Source organism: Camelus dromedarius, chromosome 4, assembly GCF_036321535.1.
Source record: "Camelus dromedarius isolate mCamDro1 chromosome 4, mCamDro1.pat, whole genome shotgun sequence".
NCBI classification, from domain to species: domain Eukaryota; kingdom Metazoa; phylum Chordata; class Mammalia; order Artiodactyla; family Camelidae; genus Camelus; species Camelus dromedarius.
In genome coordinates, this window is record NC_087439.1 from 51,169,689 (window position 1) to 51,191,473 (window position 21,785).

At 35.7% G+C, this 21,785-nt stretch overlaps 1 protein-coding gene across 10 annotated transcripts in view; it reads left to right on the forward strand.

Annotated features, from left to right (window-relative positions):
• The window catches only part of RBM45 (RNA binding motif protein 45), a 29,639-nt gene extending 8,923 nt beyond the window's left edge, over positions 1 to 20,716 (forward strand). Inside the window, exons 5-12 of one of the 10 annotated variants that reach the window (XR_010380630.1) lie at positions 525 to 713; positions 2,882 to 3,011; positions 3,193 to 3,277; positions 3,470 to 3,633; positions 5,132 to 5,332; positions 12,590 to 16,646; positions 17,606 to 17,796; positions 20,207 to 20,716. Coding sequence is in view for 5 of the 10 variants with exons in the window: in XM_064484934.1 (XP_064341004.1) it covers positions 525 to 713; positions 2,882 to 3,011; positions 3,193 to 3,277; positions 3,470 to 3,633; positions 5,132 to 5,324 (761 nt within the window). In the remaining 5 variants the exon portion in view is untranslated. Of the gene's footprint in view, positions 1 to 524; positions 714 to 2,881; positions 3,012 to 3,192; positions 3,278 to 3,469; positions 3,634 to 5,131; positions 5,333 to 8,406; positions 8,453 to 8,617; positions 16,647 to 17,605 lie in introns of those variants that run through there. The other 9 variants (XR_010380631.1, XR_010380628.1, XR_010380629.1 and 6 more) reach the window with 9 other exon arrangements.
• The last annotated feature ends 1,069 nt before the right edge of the window (positions 20,717 to 21,785 follow it).

A 21,785-nucleotide genomic window follows, 5' to 3' on the forward strand; every position in this document is an offset into this window, starting at 1 on the left:
TGTCACTGCCATTTGTGGGGAGGTGAGCTTCTGCCTCCGTGCAGCTGATCAAGAAATATGAAAGACAAATACAGATAAACCCTCAGTATGAATCCTAAAATTCTATCCCGAAACTACTGCTACTTTAAAGTTAGGAGTAGAGAAAGGAAAGGAATGACAAAAGTGGGAGTTAAAAAAGGGGGAAATGAATGTTGAAAGTAAGACCTGTAAATGTTATTTGGCAAAGCTTCCTTTTAGGTGAACACTTGCCATATTTTGCAGTTTTGCATAGTAAATGCATTCCTGTGAAATTAGACTACACATTTCTGCCTGTATTTCTGTGTTGAGGCAGGGGAGTGGGGGAGAGTTGTCTGTTTTCTCGTCATTGTCTTTTCTGATAGTGCTGATGACCAAGAGCATACTACAGAATGCAGGGCCTTTGTTCATACAAGGGACTGAATGACAGTTCCTTTTATTTTAGTACCTAAAGTGTTAAATGAGTCTTTGAATGTATAGAAATTTAAAGATTGCTTTTTTTTCCAATATTGTTGGAGAACAACAATCTGAATTTTCAAGTTTTGACAAGAATGACAGCAGAGGCCAGGAAGCCATCTCCAAACGCCTGTCAGTTGTATCAAGAGTTCCTTTCACCGAAGAGCAGCTTTTCAGCATTTTTGATATAGTACCAGGATTGGAATACTGTGAAGTTCAACGAGACCCTTATTCTAATTATGGTAAAATACCATCTATATTATTTTTAAATATACTGTGTTTTGTTCAAATAGCTTTTCTCCATGGCACTTTTCATGTCAGATGCTGTTTGTGTGACAGTTTTGTTTCCTTTTCCTCCACTTTAAACTTTCAAATACAGCGGTACCTTAATAAAGAAGTCCCTGGGAATATATCTCCTTTATACTGAGTCATTTTTTTTCTTTCTTTTTGTTTTGTTTTGTTCATTTGTTTTTGTTTTTAATGGAGGTACTGGAAATTGAACCCGGGTTCAGTCTCCAGGACCTCGTGCATGCTAAACATGTGCTCTGCCACTGAGCTGTCCCCCCAGACTCATTTATTTTTTAAATATTTTAATTCCCACAAAATGGAGCATTCTCTGTTTCCAGTTGTACAACAGAAGTTACCTAGGATAAGGTCTCTCTCTGTGCTCTTGATTAATGCTAGGCAAAGCTACAAAACCATTTAAGTTTCCTTCTCATCCCTAAGTCTTTTCTTAAACTTTATTGCTCAGAATGGAACTCCTTCCATTCGTGTCATAATTGCTCTACTTTCTCTCTCTGCTTCTCCCCACTCTTAATAGAAGCAAGGCTCTAGTATCAGCCATTTGAACTTGTTAAGTCATTAATTGATTAAATCTATTATCTGGTTTTAGCTTAATCCATCTTTGTATTCTTGTAAGCCTTTTGACTTTTTTTTAAGGAAATAGAGTCCTTGTGGCATAGGGGAAAAATTCGGCATTCCACTTCGCAGCCAACTCAGCTGCAAATCCCCGCAGTAACACGTAGCTCTAAGACTGTGGCAAATTGCTTATTCTCTTTGAGCCATTCTTTCCTCATCTGTGAGATGGGATTACTAGTACCTTTCATGCCAAGGTTAGGCAAAAATTAGAAATACTGTATGTAAAATGTCTAATGTAAGTCCTGGCACAGAATGAGCACTCAGTAAATAAGGGTTTGTTGGTTTGCTTTAAGGAATTGGAGGTACAGAGAAATCATACTTGGTATCCCTTCCAGTACTATAAATATACTTGATTTAGTCTTTTTAGGGTGTCTTTATGGATGTTGAGGGGAAGTAGATAAGTGAGTCAGATTATCTGGGCTGACGGGCCTAGAGTGCTCCGTCCTTCATGCAGACACCCCCACGAACTCACTATTACCCTACCCAGTACTGGTCTTTTAGCAGGACTTCCCATTTGACCTACTTTGTACCATCTCCAAATTTAACCCAGTTTTATGCTATTATTCTTTGTTCTGACTCAAAGGCACGATTTTGTGTTTTCTGGCACATTTACTATTATATGTAATTCTGTGTTTTCTCTCCCTTTTATCTGGTACTTTGAAATGTATTTATTCCTTTACCTTCTCTATTGTCTCTCTAGTTGACTGTATCTGATAAATATGTGTATCACTGAAACACCTTTTTATTAATAGAAGTAACATACAGTTAGAATCCTATTTGAATTAGTTTTATATGTTCATTTGCTTCTGAGTTTTATTTTAATTTCATTAAAATGTGGAGATGCTTGAGTTTAGAGAGGAACATTAAATTATAACATTGCTTTTCCCAAAGTGAGTTATATTATAAATATATCATGAAAACCTTTTGGTTGTGTTACAAGCTCTTAGGCTTGCCATATAAGGGCTCCAGTGTAAATAATCCTCGCCTTTAGCATCACCTTCCTGAACTGAAATTTGTCCCCTTAGCTAAAGGAGTGTGAAATATGTGACTTATATTTCATGCATATATCCCTTTCCTCTCTGTACCACTGCTGCTAGTCAAGATGCCTATGTATTCTTTTCATATGTCACTTCTCATTCCATTTCCTACTCAGCATGATAGGGAAAAATTTTAATTTCTTAGATGTGTCTCTGTCATACAAGAAATACCAATAACTTTAAATTCATTTGACAGAACTTAAGCTAGTGATCCCATTTTTTTTTAAATATCATGTTCATATTTTTACCAAAATCTGATTTACACTTTGCTTTGTAGGAACACAGCTGTTGAGCACATGCAAAAGAGAACTTGGTTTTCTGACACATTTGATTATATATTTACTAGTTGTGTGATATTAGTGTTTTTCTATATTGTTTCATTTTTGTGGTAACACAGGCTTTAGGATCCAATCTGCTTTCTTTTTAATTCCTGTATATTCTCTACTGTGTTTTAGGTCATGGAGTGGTTCAGTATTTTAATGTAGCATCAGCTATTTATGCAAAATACAAGTTGCATGGATTTCAGTACCCTCCTGGGAATCGGATAGGTGTTTCCTTCATTGATGATGGGAGTAATGCAACAGAGTAAGTACCATTCCAGGAGCTGGTCTAAAGCCAAATTTTGGGTGTACATGGTATGACTTGGAGAGTAAAAATAGAAAGCAACTGCCCTCTCAGGTGAGGAAGTCACATAAAACAAGACTGTTTTACTGTTAGGAGACTGAATATTTCTGGTTTTCTGTAAATTACCAGTTCTTATCTCTAGTCTCCTTAGAAAAATGGCAACGCAGATGGTAGCTGCACAGCTTGCATCAATGGTGTGGAATAACCCAAGTCAGCAGCAATTTTTGGTAAGTAGGTAAAAATTTAACCTTCACACTACATCATTAGGGTATAAAATAAATGTGACCTTTGCTTATTACTGGCATAAGAAAATTTTCAGAACTATAGTCCACGGATGATACACATCTCTTTAGCTCTTGACTTAAAATCCCTAAAGTGTAGTTTTTCTTTTCGTCATTTTGTCCCTAACTCTTCAACAGCAATTTGGAGGAAGTTCTGGATCGCAGCTGCCTCAAATCCAGACAGATGTGGTACTTCCATCATGCAAGAAAAAAGCCCCTCCTGACACTCCTGTGAAAGAAAGACTTTTTATCGTGTTTAATCCTCATCCTTTACCTTTAGATGTACTAGAGGATATATTCTGGTAAGATTTCAATTCCACAGAGTTACACTTTAAAATAATATAATTTATTTAAGCCAGTCATTTAAGCACTCTCACAGTCTTAAAACTTCCTGTGTCTCATGCAGAGATGATTTGTTCTATGGTTTAAAAAAGCCCTTATTTATATCACCTTTTAAAATACATGATAATTTCCTTCTCTTTTTTATTATTTACACATCCTAAGTCTCCACACAGAATTTCCTTTTATTTTGTTTTGCAAACTTAAAACACATAGTTTTGTTTTGAAAAGTTGCTTGCATAGAATGAACAAATCATTTGTTTCTTAATAGAAGATACATTTATATACACCTGTCCTCTAGAATTCTTTTCACATATCTTTTCCTTTGTAGTTGTAATTCAACTGAACAGTGTTAACTAAGCATCTTCTATTTTGTCAGCACTCTGTTGGACCCTAAAGAATTAAATAATTCATTGAGTAAACAATTACTTGATCGTAGGGAAGATCATACAAGAAGTGTAAAAAGGCAGAGGACTTTTGTTTTTAATATTACTTCTTTAACATTAATTTTTCCTTTTTGGTCTTTTTCCTATTTGCTTTACAGCAATGTTAGTGAATTAAAAAGATATAAAGCTTACTAAAGAGCATCACAAAATATCAGGGATGTGGTTCAAGTATTTTGACTTCTATTTAACTGATTTATTTAATTTTACTTCTTGAACCTCCCCTCTATGCCAGACAGTCACTGCTAAGTACCAGAGACAGTGTGTAAATAAAACATATTATGTGAACAAGACATAATTGTTCTTGTCCTTTTAGAACTAATCACACATAGGAGACAGACAAGTAAATAGGAAATTTAGTGAGATTGGTGTTGTGGAAAAGAATGTTCAGGCTTTGGAATAAATAGGGGCACCCACTTTAGAAACTCAGAGAAGACTTCTTGAAAGAAGCAAGGTCTAGTGGAGAGCTGAAGGATAAATTCATTTAGGCAGGGAAGAAAGCTGGGCATATGAAGTAATTGCTGCCAGAGAGAATGTGAAAGGAAGTCATTAGTAGAGGAGATTTAAGAGACTCAGGGAGGATGAAGCCTTAAGATGACAAGGACCCAGTCAAGAAAGGCCCACAAGCTATGTCAGGGAGTTTTTCCTTACCCTGTAGGCATGAGGAACTGCTGAAGGGACTTTTGGGGAGGAAATGATCATATCTGTTTTTTAGAAATTTCCCCCAGAAGACAGGGTAGATTGGAGAGGAATAAGTCCAGTGGGCAGGGAAACTAGTGAAGAAGGTATTAGAGTAATCTAAGAAAAAGATAATGATATTCTGAATGAAGAAGGAGACCTGAGTGCGAATGAAGAGAAACTGACTGATGGAGGAAGTGTTTAAGAAGGAAGATTGATTTGAATTAGAGATTGGATGTTGGGGAAGGAGTAAAAAAGGAGTCCAGAATGGATGTCAACTTCTAGACCTGAGCAGCTGTATTTATCAATTTCAGTTGATCTTTGTTTTACTTTGTTGCAGCCGTTTTGGTAACCTGATCGAAGTTTACCTTGTGTCAGGAAAAAATGTGGGGTATGCCAAGTATGCAGATAGAATAAGTGCTAATGATGCCATTACTACTTTACATGGAAAGATCCTGAATGGAGTCAGACTTAAAGTTATGCTGGCAGATTCCCCAAGAGAAGAATCTAACAAACGACAGAGAACTTACTGATTCTTGAGGTAAGCTCTTTTTAATCTGAATGAGAGGAATGTGTATAGAGTTCCTTTCTAAGGATTTAGAAGTTGTTGGTTAAAAGCACTGTGGCTTAAAAGTTTGCTGATAAATCCACAGCTCAGGAGTTAATTTTACAGTTTTTTCTTTTTTTAATGAAGGTACTGGGGATTGAACCCAGGACCTCATGCATGCTAAGCATGTGCTCTACCCCTGAGCAATACCCCTACCCAGCTACAATATATTTTTTACACTTGAACTTCTTAAACTTTAAAAAAAAAATGTTTTTGGAGTTTCCTGGGAGAATATCTCTTTTTATAAAATAAATTCAGATTTCAGTTTAGAAAATTAAGTGGTATTTTTGTATATGTATGGATGTCTTAGATATTAAGAATTAAACTTTTTACTATATAGTTACATAAACTTTAAAATTGAAGTATTTCTAAAGATTTTTAACTTGAAGGAGTAATGTCTTGAGTTATGAATTGAGATAATTTTTGACAGTCATTATAAGGAATGTTTTGACATAAACTAATGAAATGCCTAAAAAGCAGTATCAAAAACAATTGAGCCTTGAACAATGCAAGTTTGACCTGTGCAGGTCCACTTGTACATGGATCTTTTTCCAGTAAATACTACAGTACTATACCATCTGCTGTTGGCTGGGGTTGATTGAATCTGTGGATGTAGAAACCATGGAGGAGAACCCGTGTATATGGAGGGCCTATGATAAGTGATACACAGTGTGGGGGCTTGCCACCCTCCCAGCCCCTACATTGTTTGAGGGCCAATTATAATACATCTTTTTAGACCTTTTAACCTAAATATTGCTGTTTTTATGCACTTTTATATTTGTGAGTTTGTCCATTAAAACTACATATTCAGAAAATATTCTATGTGCATATATATGTATTTTTAAAAATAACTTTGACAATTTACCAAAAACTTGTCTATTAAAAATAATGCTACATACAGCTATATGAATTCCTTTTGCTTTTAGTTTTAAAAAATTAAACTTAAATTTCCCTTTCTAGAACAGTTTATATCTCCATGGTTTGGGGCAATGTTATTTAAAATTAGAAATGTTCAACTCTTTCACTTTTTTATTCTGGAAATGAATTCTGAGTTTCAGGGGAAGTTCAGAGCTTCCCTGTTCTCACACACCAGCTTCCCAAGTCAACTGCTGGTCAAATAGTAGCACTTGCCAAGCACTTTAGATTCAGTTTGAAGTTACTGGCTTGACAGCAATTTTCTCTTCCCCAAGTTTTCTTTCTGACCAATTATGAGATCTAGCAAGTATCAGAATGAACTGTCTAAAGCCTTACTGCTGATGACCCTTCCTCTGATAGAGCAGGTCAAGTGATTAGTTCTTCCTTCCAGAAGGTAGCTGCCAATAGGAAGTGCCCATTATGAATAATCCCAATTTAGAAATGTTTTCTATGTCTTATTTAATTATAGAATACACTCCCATTACTCCGTTCAATGTAGAAATATTCAATTTGCCAGTAAAAAAAAAAAAGCAAGTCTTTCATATAACAAAGCAGTTTTTCGTGTTTACAAATAAAATGTTAAGAACTGAATTCTGTTTAGACAAGCTAGCTTCTAAAATAGCATGCAAAAATGTATTCATGCCTGTGAATATTTCAAAATATAAGTAATAATTACTTCTTACTCCTATTTAAAGAATCTTTGTCCTTAAAAAAAGATAATACTAACTTTTTATGCGAGAAAAATATATAAATTACTCCTGTGAATAAGCCTTTTTAAATGGTTATTTATACAGAATGGAATATTAAAGTCAGAAGATCTGGGTTGAAATTCCAGCTCTGACACTTAACTATGATTAGGCAGATCTCGTCACCTTTTGAGGCCAATTTTTTTTTTTAATAAGGTTATTGAGAGAAAATGAGTCAGCAAAATTCCTTATAAAATAAAGCTGCTTTGCAAATGTGAACTAAAACTCATATTGCTGATTTCAGTGAAACCATTGAGATGTCATCTCATCCAAACAATCAGAAACTAAATTTAATGATATAAAACTACCTTGTGGCCAGCAGGTGTGTGAGAACAAAGCTTTATAATACCATGTTTCCCCCCATAGAAGTGATGTACGTTCTTCTAATTTTCTCCATTAGAGGAAGTGCATATTCTTCAGCATGACTGACTAGTCATGAAATAGAAATCTGTCCTTTTCTCTTTATTGAGCTGTTGTACATACCTAGGGCCAAGATAAAGTAGGGTTAGATTAATTGAATATGGTAGGACAGGAAGAACTATATTAGTTTTGAGTGTCTTCTAGCAGCAGCATAGCTTTTTAAGTGTATTTTTGCTTTGATTCTTCATTTACCATGGACTTCATAATGAGAATCTCTTCCTTTATTAGCACATTAAATAAATATATTATTTTAAGGTTCAGTGAAGTATGTGCAAGATTCATAAATTTTACATGATTGTAGCCATTGAGGATTTTGGGGGTAGGTGAGGGGCACTTTTCTATTTGTTTCTTTAATTTCAAGAGAACACAAACACTGCTCATGAAGCCTAGTTCCTTTTGTCTCTGAGGAATAAGTCTAGGATTAACTGGGCTGTGCCAAAGAAGTAGGAGAAAAAGCTGGCCTAAGAATATCACTTTGAAAGTGGTTAAGTTCTATTTTGAGATGGGTCTGATGTGCAAAAATGTATTTCTCCTTCTATTTGAGGAAAATAGAAATTTTAGTATTTCAGAGCATCCTGATTTGTGTGTGTTTGTGTGTGTGTGTGTTTAATAGGTCCGTATCCTTTTTCTTAAATCACATAAAACAGTACAAATCTCACTTTTTTCACTTCCTGTGTTTTGCATCTTGACATACTGTTTTGAGGAAAATCCCTTTGAATTTTATCCTTGTTCCTCAATTATGGTTGAACAATGATGGTTAATTGAGTTTAGCCACCCAAGAGAACAAAATATTTCAGCATTCATACATGCTGTAGTCGGACTCATGGTTAAGAAGACAAATACAAACACCCACCCATCAGCCTGGTGTGTAGGGGTAAAACTCAAAACTGTAATCCTTACAGGCATGATTTTTGTATTAATTCACAGCATTTTGCTTCCAGAAATTCAGTACCTGCTTACATCATCCTTATGAGTAAGTTTGGTTTTGCTTATTTGGGGGCATCTAAAATTAAGTAAGCAGATAACACTGGGTATATTGAAATAAAGAAACAATTCCTAAGATTTTAGGAATATTAAATACAATAGCTATTTCCTTTCAGGTGATGATTTTCATACTTGTGTTGTGTTCTTTCTACAGAACAGAGACTATATAATGACATAATCCTCAGCTGACTGACTGAAAATGTGACTGGACGCACTCCCTGTGGACAGTTGACAGCTTTTTTTTTTCATATACCTGATAGTCTCTGCACAGTATTGTTTTGTCTGGGGAGCAGGGATTGTTGACATGTATTTTTAAACCACACGTTAATGATAAAACTAATATAGTAGTTGTTTCTTAGAGCAATATGTTGTCATGTGTGGCAGAAATAAAGTTTTCTTTGCTTAACTAAATCATGCCTTATTTATGTGAAAGATGAGAATGATAAAACTTAATAGACAGTGTTTAGAATTTGAATGACATATTTTATTGATTTTGAGATGCACATTTTTTCACATTTTTACACTTTTGAAATTGGAAATATCTAGATATCAATTGTGTGCCATGGTGCAATTGACAACCTTTTTTTTTCTTTCTTAGTGGAACATAAAATAAAAGTGCTTCTTTCAATCAGTTGCATCTTAGATTCAATAAAATATGATCATTGCTGAGTACTCAGTCTACACACGTAGATTGGCTACTTACACTTACCTAAAGCAGGAGCCAAAAGACATATCATTAGAAATATTTTTATATTGTATTTTTATAGTTATACCAAAATTTGTTGGTAATTTTGTAAAGATCTTTTAAGATTATAGAGCAATGAAAATAAAGAAAATTTAAGTTATTCTCAGTAAGTTTAAATAAATATCAGTGTTTTTGGAGGGGTGGACATTTTCCCTCTACAAATACAAAACATAATGGCCACTCCAAAAATATGGCATGAAAGCAATTTTCAGAACAGGCTAAGAGGAAGAATAGTCATTTCAAAAAAGATTAAAAATTAGAAGCCTACTCTGCATTCTGAAAATCCAAGAAAAAATTTTTTCTTGTGGTGAATGACATGTATATCTAAAGGTATATCTAAGCTGAGAGTTTGGCACCTTAAAAAAAAAAAGACATTATAAATGGTATGCAGCTGTTAAAACATCACTTAATTACCTCATTATGCCTCTCACATCTTGAGTTAAATTAAAAATAGGGAAAAGATTAAATTCAACTGAGCATAATAGCATATTTCATACTTGGACATCTCTCTGCTGGAAAATTAAACTCCTTTTTTTGAATCAGTAATTTTCGCAAGTTGAGATAAGAAAATTTCCTATCTTAATTCTCAGGCAAGACTTACTGAACAAGAATTGAACCGAGTATCTTTCTGTGAACCAAAGGGCATACTTTAAAAAGAAAGCAAATGGTGTCTTTAGAAATGAAAAACCTAAGTGAGGAGAGTTGAGAATTAATTACCAACAGATAGATTTATTCATCCCAAACTCATTTACTGCACACATAATTCCGTTTTCACAGATTGGAATTAAATTGTGCCCTGTAGGTTATCTGGCTCTACCCCTCAAGTAATGCTTGAATACTCCCCAAAATATTCCTGTCAGGTGGTTAATCTAAATAATATAAAAGTTAGGAGCTACCTACCTCCTATCCAAGTTCATTGCGTCTTTGGTTAATCCTCATAATTGACATAAAATCTGATTTCCTTGTACTTTGACTTATTAGTCTTTAAGTTTTTCACTGGACCATATAGAAGAAGTTGACTCTTTCACATAGTAGCTCTCATATACCCTCCTGCCCTCCAAATTTTCTATGCAGATTAAATAATCCCACATTTTCTATTCTACATTTAAGGTCAGGTAGCCAGTTCCAGCAGTCATGATTTCAGTTGGGTGCCTCATCCAGGTTTACTTCCTTCAGTCCTTCATATAAATTCTTTAAAAATATATATATATCATAGATGTCTACCTGCAAAACACTTCTTTGCTTTTATACTTTTTTTGCTTTTCTTTTAGTGCAAACTTCTCTTGTGTTTCTCTCCCAATTGTGTGACTCAGTGAACACTTTGGCTTCAGTGTGTATTTAATCTTAATCCTCTCAATCATTTAGCCTTACTCCTACTTTTCCTGTCTTTTGCAGTTGATTCCTAAAACTTTATTTTTGTTTCTTTGTTAATGGAGTTACTGCGGATTGAACCCAAGACGTATATGACAAACATGCCTTCTACCACTGAGCTATACCCCCATCCACTAAAAAGTCTTCACCCAAATGTTTACTGCTCATATGCACTTTTGGTATAAGAACACAATATATAGATATTTTGATACTGTGTATACATCATTACTAAAATTGCCAACATAGTGGGGTTTTAATTTTAAAAAATGCTAATAAACAGTACAGTTAAACTTTTGTTTCAATTATGTGGTTCACATAACAAATAACATTTAAAATAAAGCATGATCAAACTTTCTTGTAAAATTATTGTCGGGTCTTAGACGATACATCGCAGGTGCTGAAAGCAGCTATCAGATTTGCTGCTTCTAGAGCATCGTGTCCCAAACTGTTCCTTGAAATAGTGTTGTTTTGAGAGAAATCAATAAATATTCTTTAGGAAAGAAATTTTCATGGTCAGACATGTTTAGGAAATGTTCAGTTATTAATTCACAGATTTTTTTTGCCAGTGAAACTTCCGGGGCCTTTAATATGCTAATACACACCATCCCTGGATCTCTGAAGGAGGATCATAGTTTGCACTGTGAAATAAGTGTGTTTTTAGAGGCATGCAACTAACAGGGCACAAGTATTACAAGTAGATTTTAAGAAAATTTCTGGAATGTATACTGTGTTTTATTCATATGGTATGGTGCGGTTTTATTTACAAGTTTATTTTTAAAATTTTTTTACCCTATCCCAGATCAAAAGTTAATGCAAAATACTAAAGAAATTATTACTCTAAAATTTTAGCTTTCTCTGAATTTTGTTCTCCACTTCCTCAATATTAATGAACTGACAGAAAAAAGAAATGAGACACTTTACCACTAGGTGGTGATAAACATTGCCACTCAAAAACAGCAGCATTTCAATGTTACCTAACGCACTGAGCCTGAAATGATAGAATTTGTATTGTCCAAAGCAGTGGCTCTTAAACACTGGTGTCTACAAGAATCACCTCAGATATTTGTTTAAAACGCAGGCACACAGATTTTGCAGGTTTGGGGTGGGTTTTTCACAAGCTCGCAAAGTGATTCTGATCAAGTAGTCACTGGCATTGACTTTGTAATATACTGGCCTAAAGAGATTCCATGTTTTGGACCTTAGGTTGGACTGTTGTAAAATACGACATTGAGAAGTTTCCAAGTGTTTTTACCTTGGATATTTTTTAGAATTAAGCATCTGCTTTCCCTCAATTTAAGATCAGTACATATGAATTACAATAAAAAACTGAAAAACAGAAGCAGTCTCACAAATAGTAAACTGTCAGGCCAGCTTTTTCACATTGCAGATATTTTTTGATATTTGTAAAGAATGGTAATCATTTGCTTTATACCACTTAAAGCTTCCACTTAATTTTTAAATTTACATTTATTTTGAAGTGAATTATGTTCATAAGTTATCAGATTTTGGCTCTGAAGAAGTACATAAGTATATGTCGTTCTTTTTAAATGACAAAGGTACATGAAGGTGATTTTTATCAGTGTCTAAAAAACTGAAATAGAATAATCACAAGAGTATAGAAATACATGTATATTTATGTAAGTATTCTTGCCGTCTTAAAGTGAATCCTCTTACAAAGTGAATGCTTTTTTGGTATAACCAAAAAAAAAAAAATCTGTTGATTTGTAAGTGCAGTTTAACTGTCAGATTTCTTAAGGAATGCATAAAACTAACAATCAGAAAGGGCAAAAACAAATGAAATATTTATATAGCCTTTTCACCCAGCGATACAGCCACATGCAAGTTTTATTTCTTCCATATGTGGATAATAAGCTCTATTAAAAATCTTGGCCATTATTTTCACATATGATTTCACTGAAGAGAGAAAACATAAAGGTCATCCTTATTAAGTGAGAGTTCCATTTTAATATCTGAATTCTAATAAATGGATTGCATTATTTCCTTTTCTAGAAACTAACTCAAGATCCACGGATCCTGGGAACTGAAGGTACAGTATTGCTAGGGGATCAGACAGAAATAACTTAGTTAAAACATGAAATTGCAGTTCACTCATTACAATGACCATGCTTTAATTGTGTTTAATTAGAAAAGACTTGTCCTCAGGAGAATAGGCAGGTCCCACTGCAGTTTGAGAAAGTTACGAGGCCTTCTGAAAATCCATTTGAGTGGTTATCGTAGGAAGAGGGAGGCCCATGACTGTTGTATGTGAATTGCAGCCAATGTCTAGATGTCAGGGTCCATGTGAGCTGGCTAACATGCAAGCTGACCAAGACTACAACCACTGTGGTGCCCTAGAGACTGCCTTTCTGACCACAGCGCTGCAGAATTGGTGGAAGGAAGGCCTCAGAAGACTGTTCTAGGGAAATTGTTTGTATTTGAGATGTAAAAATCAGGAATTATGTGAAAAGGCAAGTGCTATGTTCCACAGAAATTGGGAAGAATATTGAGCACAGTAGGATAACCAGAGTGCTTACAGGTACTCCTGTGAATCTACACTCTGAATTTTCCTCCCTCTCTCTCCATTTCTGGTTTTGTAGGTAAATGGTGTTACTACTGATTTTCTTGTTCATATACTATCATTTTCCAATGTTAGTAATACATAGGTCACAGCATTCATTAGCCAGAGTTCTTAGGATTTTGTTACTTCTGTTATTTTTATGGACTTTTTTTAATGGTAAAAGAAGAGATTTAAAGTCATCTAATTAAAAGTTATCTAATTTACTGGAAGATCTGATGTACAAAAAGACATAATTTTCCTTTCATCACAGACAGAGTCCATCTCTTGTATTGGTTTTGGGCCCTTAAAGTTAGTTTTTGTGGTCCTTTTATTATTGATCCATTGGCACAAAAAAACTTTCTTCCTGTTATTCGTTAATACATTAGTAACTTAAGAAACATAAGTATCAGTGTGACATTTGGGAGAAGGTGGAGAAGGAAATCACAATTTGCTACTTGTAAGACTGACTTTAGGAAGAATATAGTAGTTGTTGAGAGCACTGAGGCTGGCTGACCTGCTTTGGCAATGTCAAAATCAGACCAGCAATGGCAAAGGAAAAGACTACATGTGGAGAGAGAGCACCTATCTTTGCTTTGTCATCATGAGCTCCTTCAGGTTCATCTCCCACTAGTACCATCTTGGCTTTATCCCTTCACCAGAAGCTCCTAACAAGGGCTCATTTCCTACTACTTTTACCCCAAATCTGGGAATCACAGACACTGAGTGTAGTCCCGTCTTTCACCCAGCCCAGTTTTATTCCCCTGCAATAAGTCAAAATATTTCACACAAAAAATGGAAATGGATCTCCTTACATCATCCTGCAAGATTACCAGTGTGCCTGGAATACCCAGATTCTATCTGTTTAATAGCTTCCAGTTACCTGTAATATAAGAATGTATCATATTATTGATATTATTAGTCTTCAGTTCACCCAGTAGCATATTTCATAAATGATATCAACATCATCTTTTTTAACCTGTTTTCTCATCCAGAAAATAAAAGCTAATAAAGACTATATAAATAACACAAATGCTTGCAACCTTCTCCCAATTTTCTGCAGAAAATACCCATGAAAACATTCAAGTAAGAAGAAAAATTGGAATCATTCATAGAAACTTAGATAAGAATAGTGGAAACTAGAAAAAATTTTACTAAACAAAGCATAAGGCATAGATTATTTTTAAATCGCTGACTCATATTCCACATTGTTGTGTAAAGTAAAATGAGACCTTAGCTTCCTGTCATCCAACAGTACTTACTAACCTGTGTATAGAAGGCTGTTCTAATAATGTGAAACAGCTGTGGAAGTCCCATCAGAAAAGGCTTTCGTTGTGCATTTCTTAACTAGCAGCTCTGAATCTGCATTATCTTAGAACTTTTCCTTAACCAAGAAAACCACAACTGGCATTCACCTGGTGATGGGGAGGGTCATAAAAGGGATCCCACCTCTGACCAGAAGAGCAAAGCTAAATGACGGAGTCAGCTTAAGTGACCCAGAAAGATCTTTTAGCTTCTGCCCATTGGCAGATTTCATATACTTACAGCAGGATTTTTTTAAGGTATTCTTTCCAGTCACTATGCTAAGAACTTTGATCTTGTTGCAAGGAAATCCCTGACCCTCTCTGCCCTAATCCTACATCTGATGCATGTCCTTGGGTTTCCTGGAAGAATGAAATGGAGCTAACATTTCTGACCACGTGCTGGATATTACATCATTACTTGAGTGGTCTGGTTAAATCCATCCTCATTGAGAAATGAGTAAATGGGCAAGATGTTTGAACTGGCACTTCATAAAAGAAGACCAAGAAGGGATTTCAGTTTTTTGTTTTTGTTTTTCTGTTTTTTTTAGCAGATGAAGGGAAGGTTGTGTAAATTCCTTGGCTTTTCTAAAGAAACAGTAAAACATTCTCTTTTTTTACTTTGACAAGTAATGCAAGTTGAATAATTTTTTAAATCTATTAAATGTTCAGTAATATTAGTCATCAAGGAAATGCATTTTGAAACTACAGTAAGATACACTGATAAGAACAGCAAAAATTAAGATACTGACGATAGCAGATGTTGGTGAGAGTGTGGAGCAACAGAATCACTCATAAACTGCTGGTGGGAGTATAAATTGGTTCAGCCACTTTGGAAATATTTGATAAATGTCTGTTAACACTAAAACATATCTACCATCAACTCAGCAATTCCACTTCTAAGTGTATATCCAACAAAAATAAGAAAATGCGTGTACCAAAATAATATAACCATTATTGGTAATAGCCTCAAAGTAGAAACAACCATAGTGTCCATCAACAGAATGGATACAGTGAAATACCCTATAGCAAGGAAATGAGTTAACTCTTAAATACATGTAACAATTTCAATGAATATTATAATGTTGACAAACCAGCCAACAAAAGAAAATACTGTGATTCCCACTATGAAAGGGTTGAAAACCAAAGCATGCCTTTAGACAGAATTGAGTGAGGAGGTGTCAAAAGGGGGCAGAGGGGCTTAGGATGTACTGATAATCTTGTCTTTCTTGACCAGCATGGTGATAAGTTGGTGATAACTTTCTGAGTGGTAGTTTTTATGGTTTATGCATTTTTTTGTGTCTTGTATTTCATTTAAAGTTTTAGTTTCTTAATGCATTAAGCAATATCAACATGAGGCTGATGGGACAGACACTTCTGCAGGTGAGAGAAGAGCAATATCCTAAGGCATTTAGAAGGAGGGGCTTGCTTTATTCTTCCAGGGTGTCTAAAGCAAGAAATATTAGAAAATATCTGCTTTCACTCCTTCTCTGGTGCAATTGGGCATTATGATGATGAGGACATGAGAAGAGTAAAAGTAGGAAAAGAAAGCAAGAAGCTAAATTCTAAGTTCTGTCAAACAGTAAATAGTCACAGAATTAAAGAAAATTGAACCCATAATGAAGAACGATGAATATCAAACTGCTTCAGAACCCTGTGGGTCCTCATGAGCCAGCAAAAGGAAGATAAGATGGAGGGGTTTCCCCCAAGTTGTTCATCAACCAGATCAGAACTGTTTTCGTCAATGTATGTATGTATTGTGCTTAATAAGCTTTCTTTGGATTCTGCAACTTAAATAAGTTACAGTAAACCCAGAGCACCCTCAGATGAATATAGTGAGAGAAAAGGTGGAGATTTAAAAGGTTCATCACTGAGATTCATCCTTAGAATAAGAGATGTTCCCAAAGAAGACAAAACAAGTTAACAATCAGTAGTTTTAATAGAAGAAACCTCAATTTTAAAAAAAAGGCTCGAGTCTGAAGATCCTCTTCTGCACATTAGATGCCGGCTGGAATGGAGCAGTGTCTGCAGAGTTGTGTAGTTCAGGATTCCTCTACTCATCCAGATGTGACGGTAACAGAAAAGGATTCTGTGATGTGGAACGTACTACTCATTTACCCTTTGTAGAAAAAAAAATTACTTGAATATATCAGTACACTACCAGAATGAATCAAAATTCAGAGTAAAAGAATGAGAAAAGAAAGGCCAGTCGGTGAGTATTGAAATCAGTGCTGCATTACTGTTAGAATAACACAGGATAATTATTGCAAATGTAACACTTAAAGCAAGAGATTTATTAAATTACCTCAAAATCTTTAAGTGGGGTTTACCCCAGATTAAGTTAATGAAGGCCAAGAAGGGATGGCAGTTTCTTTTGGGGGGATAAAGTCAATAGTAAAATTCTTATCTTTTGTAATGAAAAAATTCGAACTTTCTGTTTTTTAATTTGAAAATTAAATGTAACTTCAAGTATCTTGTGAAGTCTGTCAAGGTGGTTAACAATAAAATTAATAACAGAATGTCTCCTGTCCAAATCTTTGAAAAAGGTAAAAAAAATTGTATATGTGACAAAAGTCAAAAGGAAAAGCAATTAAGATCAAAACTCTTTAGATTTTTTTAATTCTAAAAACAAAATGAAATAATTTGCTTCCTCCAAGAGACTTAGCTTTCACTCAAATTCTGTCATGCACACCTAACCCATAAAGTACCTCAGATTGCAATTTACGGGAGAAATATAAGGCGGGATAACTGTATATTCACTATTAAATTACAGTCAGTAAGTAGTGAAGACCACAAACTGTAATGTTTATATGCAGGATAATATAGGGTTAAAATGTAGAAACACAAAGGCCTTTAAAAAGTGGTGTAGATATTGTCCTGAAGACCTTAGCACAATGATCTGTGAAGTATCGTTAACATGAATCAAATAGATGGGAGACATGGCCCTTAACAGTTGGGGTAGGGGGGAATAATGGAAAAGAGGATCTAACTTTTTCTCAAATGGGATAGTTTACAAATTGATCAGATAGTAACACTGAATAGCAAAGGCAGCACAGGGGGCCCAGAAAGATAACTTCTGCACATCACCTGATTTAGAATATTTACAGCAGGATTAAAAAACAAAACTACAGACAAATTGCAAAGAAATCTCTTACTCTTTTCTATCCTAAGCTAGATCCTTTGGGCTTCCTTGGATTTCCTGGAGGAATGAAATAGGCCAGCATTTGGTGCCCACCTGCTTGACACTACATCAGCAGCTGAGTGGAGTGTAAAAGCTGAAAGCCATCCTTGGAACCTGATAATTCCCCTGAAGTGCGTTTTAAAGGACAGAAGTTGTACAGGTCTTGTTCTTTGACCACAAGGTAATAAAACCAGAAAATAAAAAACACAATCATCTGGAAAATAACTTTAAAACCTTCTAAACAGCTATTTTGTCAAGAAAAATGCGGTAAAATATAGTGAAAACAAAACAGCAAAAAAAAAAAAAAAAAGTAGAGGATGATGTGTTTAAAGTAATACTGAAAGGCAAATTGATAGCCATTGCATAGAAAGGGAAAATGAATGAATTAAACATGCAGCACTTCGGGAACAAAAGGAACATAATAAAGATAAGATTAACGTTACCCTGACATCAAAACTTAAAGGCAATTTAATATTAAAGCTATAGATTCTTAGTTCACCCAGGAATATGAATGCAAACCTCAAAATTTTAGAAGGTACAAATATGTCCGAAGAACAATTCACCATTGCCAAGTAGGGTTTATCCTTTGATGAAAAAGCAGTTCACATTAAGGAAAAAATTTATTATAGTACATGTCTTAGTAGGGCCATATATGCGATCTGTTTGACCAGTTAGTTGATCATTCTTGTGATCATACAGATGCCACAGACTTTCAGATTATGTGTGGTTTACTTGAGTCGCTACCTGGAGTGGGTGGGATTTGCCCGATTTATTTGAAGGGATCACTACATGACTGCTATATAATGGGAAGGCACAGAATGGATACTGATGAAGCAATCAGAATGTCTAAAACTGCTTCTTAGAAAAAGCTAAATTTATTGAGCCCTTACTGTTTCCCAGGCTAATTGCTTTACACACATCTCAAAACCTATGAAGTAGATACTATTGTTCCTGTTTTAAAGAAAGGGAGCTGAAGTACATTCAAAGGGATGAAGTAACTTGCCCAAGATTACACAGCCAACAGATGGGAAAGCTGGGCTTCAAATAAAGGCAGAATTAATCAGAACCCACACTTGACCTCTGCACTAAATATCAATGGCTGTAACAATTCAGAAACCACCACACACACAAATTGAATATTACACAGCAACAACAAATCCTTCCAAAACTATGTTGTGAAGAAAGCAAGAGAGTTAAAGATTACAGATGGCAGGATGAAGAGGATGACTCAGTAGTTTGGGGGTCAGAGCATTGGTTCCTTTTTCACCCTGGTTGTACAAGTTTATCTAACAAATATATTGAGCACTACTGAGTGCCAGGGAATGCAATGATGAGAAGAAGAAAAACTTTCTTGCCCTGATGTAGTGTAGTCTAATCATGATGTATTTTGAAGAAATGGTGTAGTGTGTTATGGGGTCAGCTGCCACTTGGGTAAGGCAGGCTGGTTCCTCCTAAACCTACCACTTTCAGAGGATTTGCCAGAATGAAAGAATTCACCTTTTTCTGTCCCCCTTCACTTGTCCACACTTAAGTCTCTTTTTTTGTTTGTTTTACAAGGTCTTACTGTTTTGCTTTGGAGTTTTAAATTACAGTGTAGTGCACAAATCACAAATGTAAGATTCAATAAATTTTGACAAATGCATGCATTCTTATAACCCACTGTTAGAGACTGTTTCCGTGAGTTCCTTACAAGTCTCCATTTCTTGCAAACAGGCACTGTCTCTTTTCAGGAATGTTTATATAGACAACAGTCTTGGAAGACAGAGTCTCCTTCTGGAGCAAGAGGCTGGTTTGTTTACTGTCCAGTATAGTAAAGATAATGTCCCCTTCCAGGGCAAAGGACAGGCAGACTTACTGCCTTTTATAAAAGATTTAGGTTCCCTAAGCTTAGGGTTCCTCAGTTCTGTCACAGACTTAACTATGTGCACAGCATCCATCTGGACCTCTCAGTGTCACCCCCTGTAAGGCTTAGGAGGCAAGAACCAATGCAAACATGAAGCTCAGGCTGCTTATTGTGCTGTGGATAATGAAGTCCTTTACAAACGTTCACATGTTTAGTGATGTTTTCTTGTTTACTGTGTTAGGCTAACTTGTTATCTTGCAAGCAGGGTAAAAATCTCAGGCCCTTCGGAGTTCTTGACAGCCACACTCCTTCAAAATGCAGATCATTTCCCTTGGAGCAGCACATTCCCTCATGCCCCTTTCCAATCAGTCTCACAAGAGATGATCCTCTTTCTGATTGTTATCACAATATACAGTTTTGCCTTATCACATTCATGGAACATACCCACTTTTGTGCTTATCTGCTTCACTCAGCATAAAGTCTGTGAGATTCATCCATGCTTTGTGTATATCAGTGGTTCATTCCTTCTCATGGCCAAGTAACTTTCCATTATAAGACTAAACTTCAATTTATTTATCCATTCTCCTGTTGATGGGTATTTGAGTTGCTTTCAGTTTGGAGAATAAAGCTGCAATAAACATTCACATATTTAATAACATTTTCATGTATACAGGACATTGAGAATAAGTCATTGTAGAGACTCTGGATTCTACTATCTTCTTCTGAAGAATGTTTCTTTTTGTTATAGCAGGCACTGTTTTTATGTGGACTCAAGTTTCCAGCTCTGTCTTTTGCAGTGAGCAGCCGTTAAAGTTTCTGTCATCGCTTCCAGCCTTCCAGCTGTTGTCTTCCACCAGACCTGTTATGGTCTCTCCAACCCAAATGTAGCCAAAGGAGTCAGCCAAAAATTTGGGTGAGGTTTGTCAGAGATTTTGAGACTCTATTTTGTGACTCTGTCCTTTCTTGGGTATCCTCCCTCATTCAGAGTTACTTGGGCATCCTTAAACTCTGCCCATTGACCCTTCAAGCCAGTAAAACTGCACTTTTCTGAGTATTAGCATTCCTGCACTTGGGAGGACCTGATAGTGCCCGCAGGCAGAAAGCTTTATAAACGAATCTTACCTAATGTGATTTCCTCCTTTCAAAATGTTTACTCCCCTCAGTTTCTACCTGCTTTTGATCATTTTCCAGTGCCTTCAGATATAGTAATTCTTTCTGATTGTGTAGTCAAGAATGCCCATTAAATTTTTTATTTCAATGTGCAGTTTTTCTCATTTTTTTACTCTTTCTACCTGTTACTGAGTCATGCCTGATTTTGTTTCATAATGTTTTATTCTTTTTCAGACTGTATGTATCGCTTCATCTCTTTGAGGATATGAAACATTTTTTTTCTTTCTTTAAATTGTCCTATTACTTCAGTTTAGTCTGGAGCAAATCATTGTTTTGATTATTGGTCTTGTGGCAGTGTTTCCTAATGGTAGATGTCTTCGTGTACTTTGGGACGTTGATTTTCATGTCCATTTTGAGTGGGAAAGCTGCTTTTGTTACCCACGACTCACTATCTAAGGATTTTGCACTTGACCAACAAGTTCCCAGGTTCTCCAGTCTCAAACCAGATCTTACACTGACAATTTTGAGATTTCTCCCCTTGTTCATTTGTTATGGCCAACACAACCTCAAAATCTCAGTAGTACACAGCAATAGCATTGATTTTGCTCACGAGGCTATGGGACAGCTCTAGTTCAAACTGCAAGTCTATGATCAACTGGGGTAGTGCCAGGTGTGTTTATTGTTGAGCCCAGGCTGAGGAGGAAGCAGCTATCTAGGGGAAGCTCATCTCATAAAGGCAAGAGCACATTGTGCAAGCATTTCAAGCCCGTGCTTATGTAACATCTACAAATACCTCATTGGCTAAAGCAAGTCCCATAGTTGAGCCCCAAATCAAGGAACAGATAAGTATACTCTGCCTTTTGTGAGAGTAGCTTCGAAGTTGCAAGGCAATTTATATCTGTCTCACTGCAAAACAGACTCATCCTTATCCCAAGACTCCCAACAGCATCTTCCAATCATGGCATCAGGATTAAAATCCAAAATCTTATGAGGTACATCAGACTTAAATGTGGTTCTCCTTGATCTGGAAACCTATGAAGTGTGTGCGTGTGTGTGTGTGTGCGTGCGTGTGTGTGTGTAGTCTCCCCCCACCCCACCCTTACCATAGAATGATGGAACAAGGTTAGGACAGTGACATTTAACTCTTCAATCAAAAAGGAGAGGATCAGAAGGCATTAGCATTCACTTGTTCTGAAATACCGTCGGGAAAATGTCCC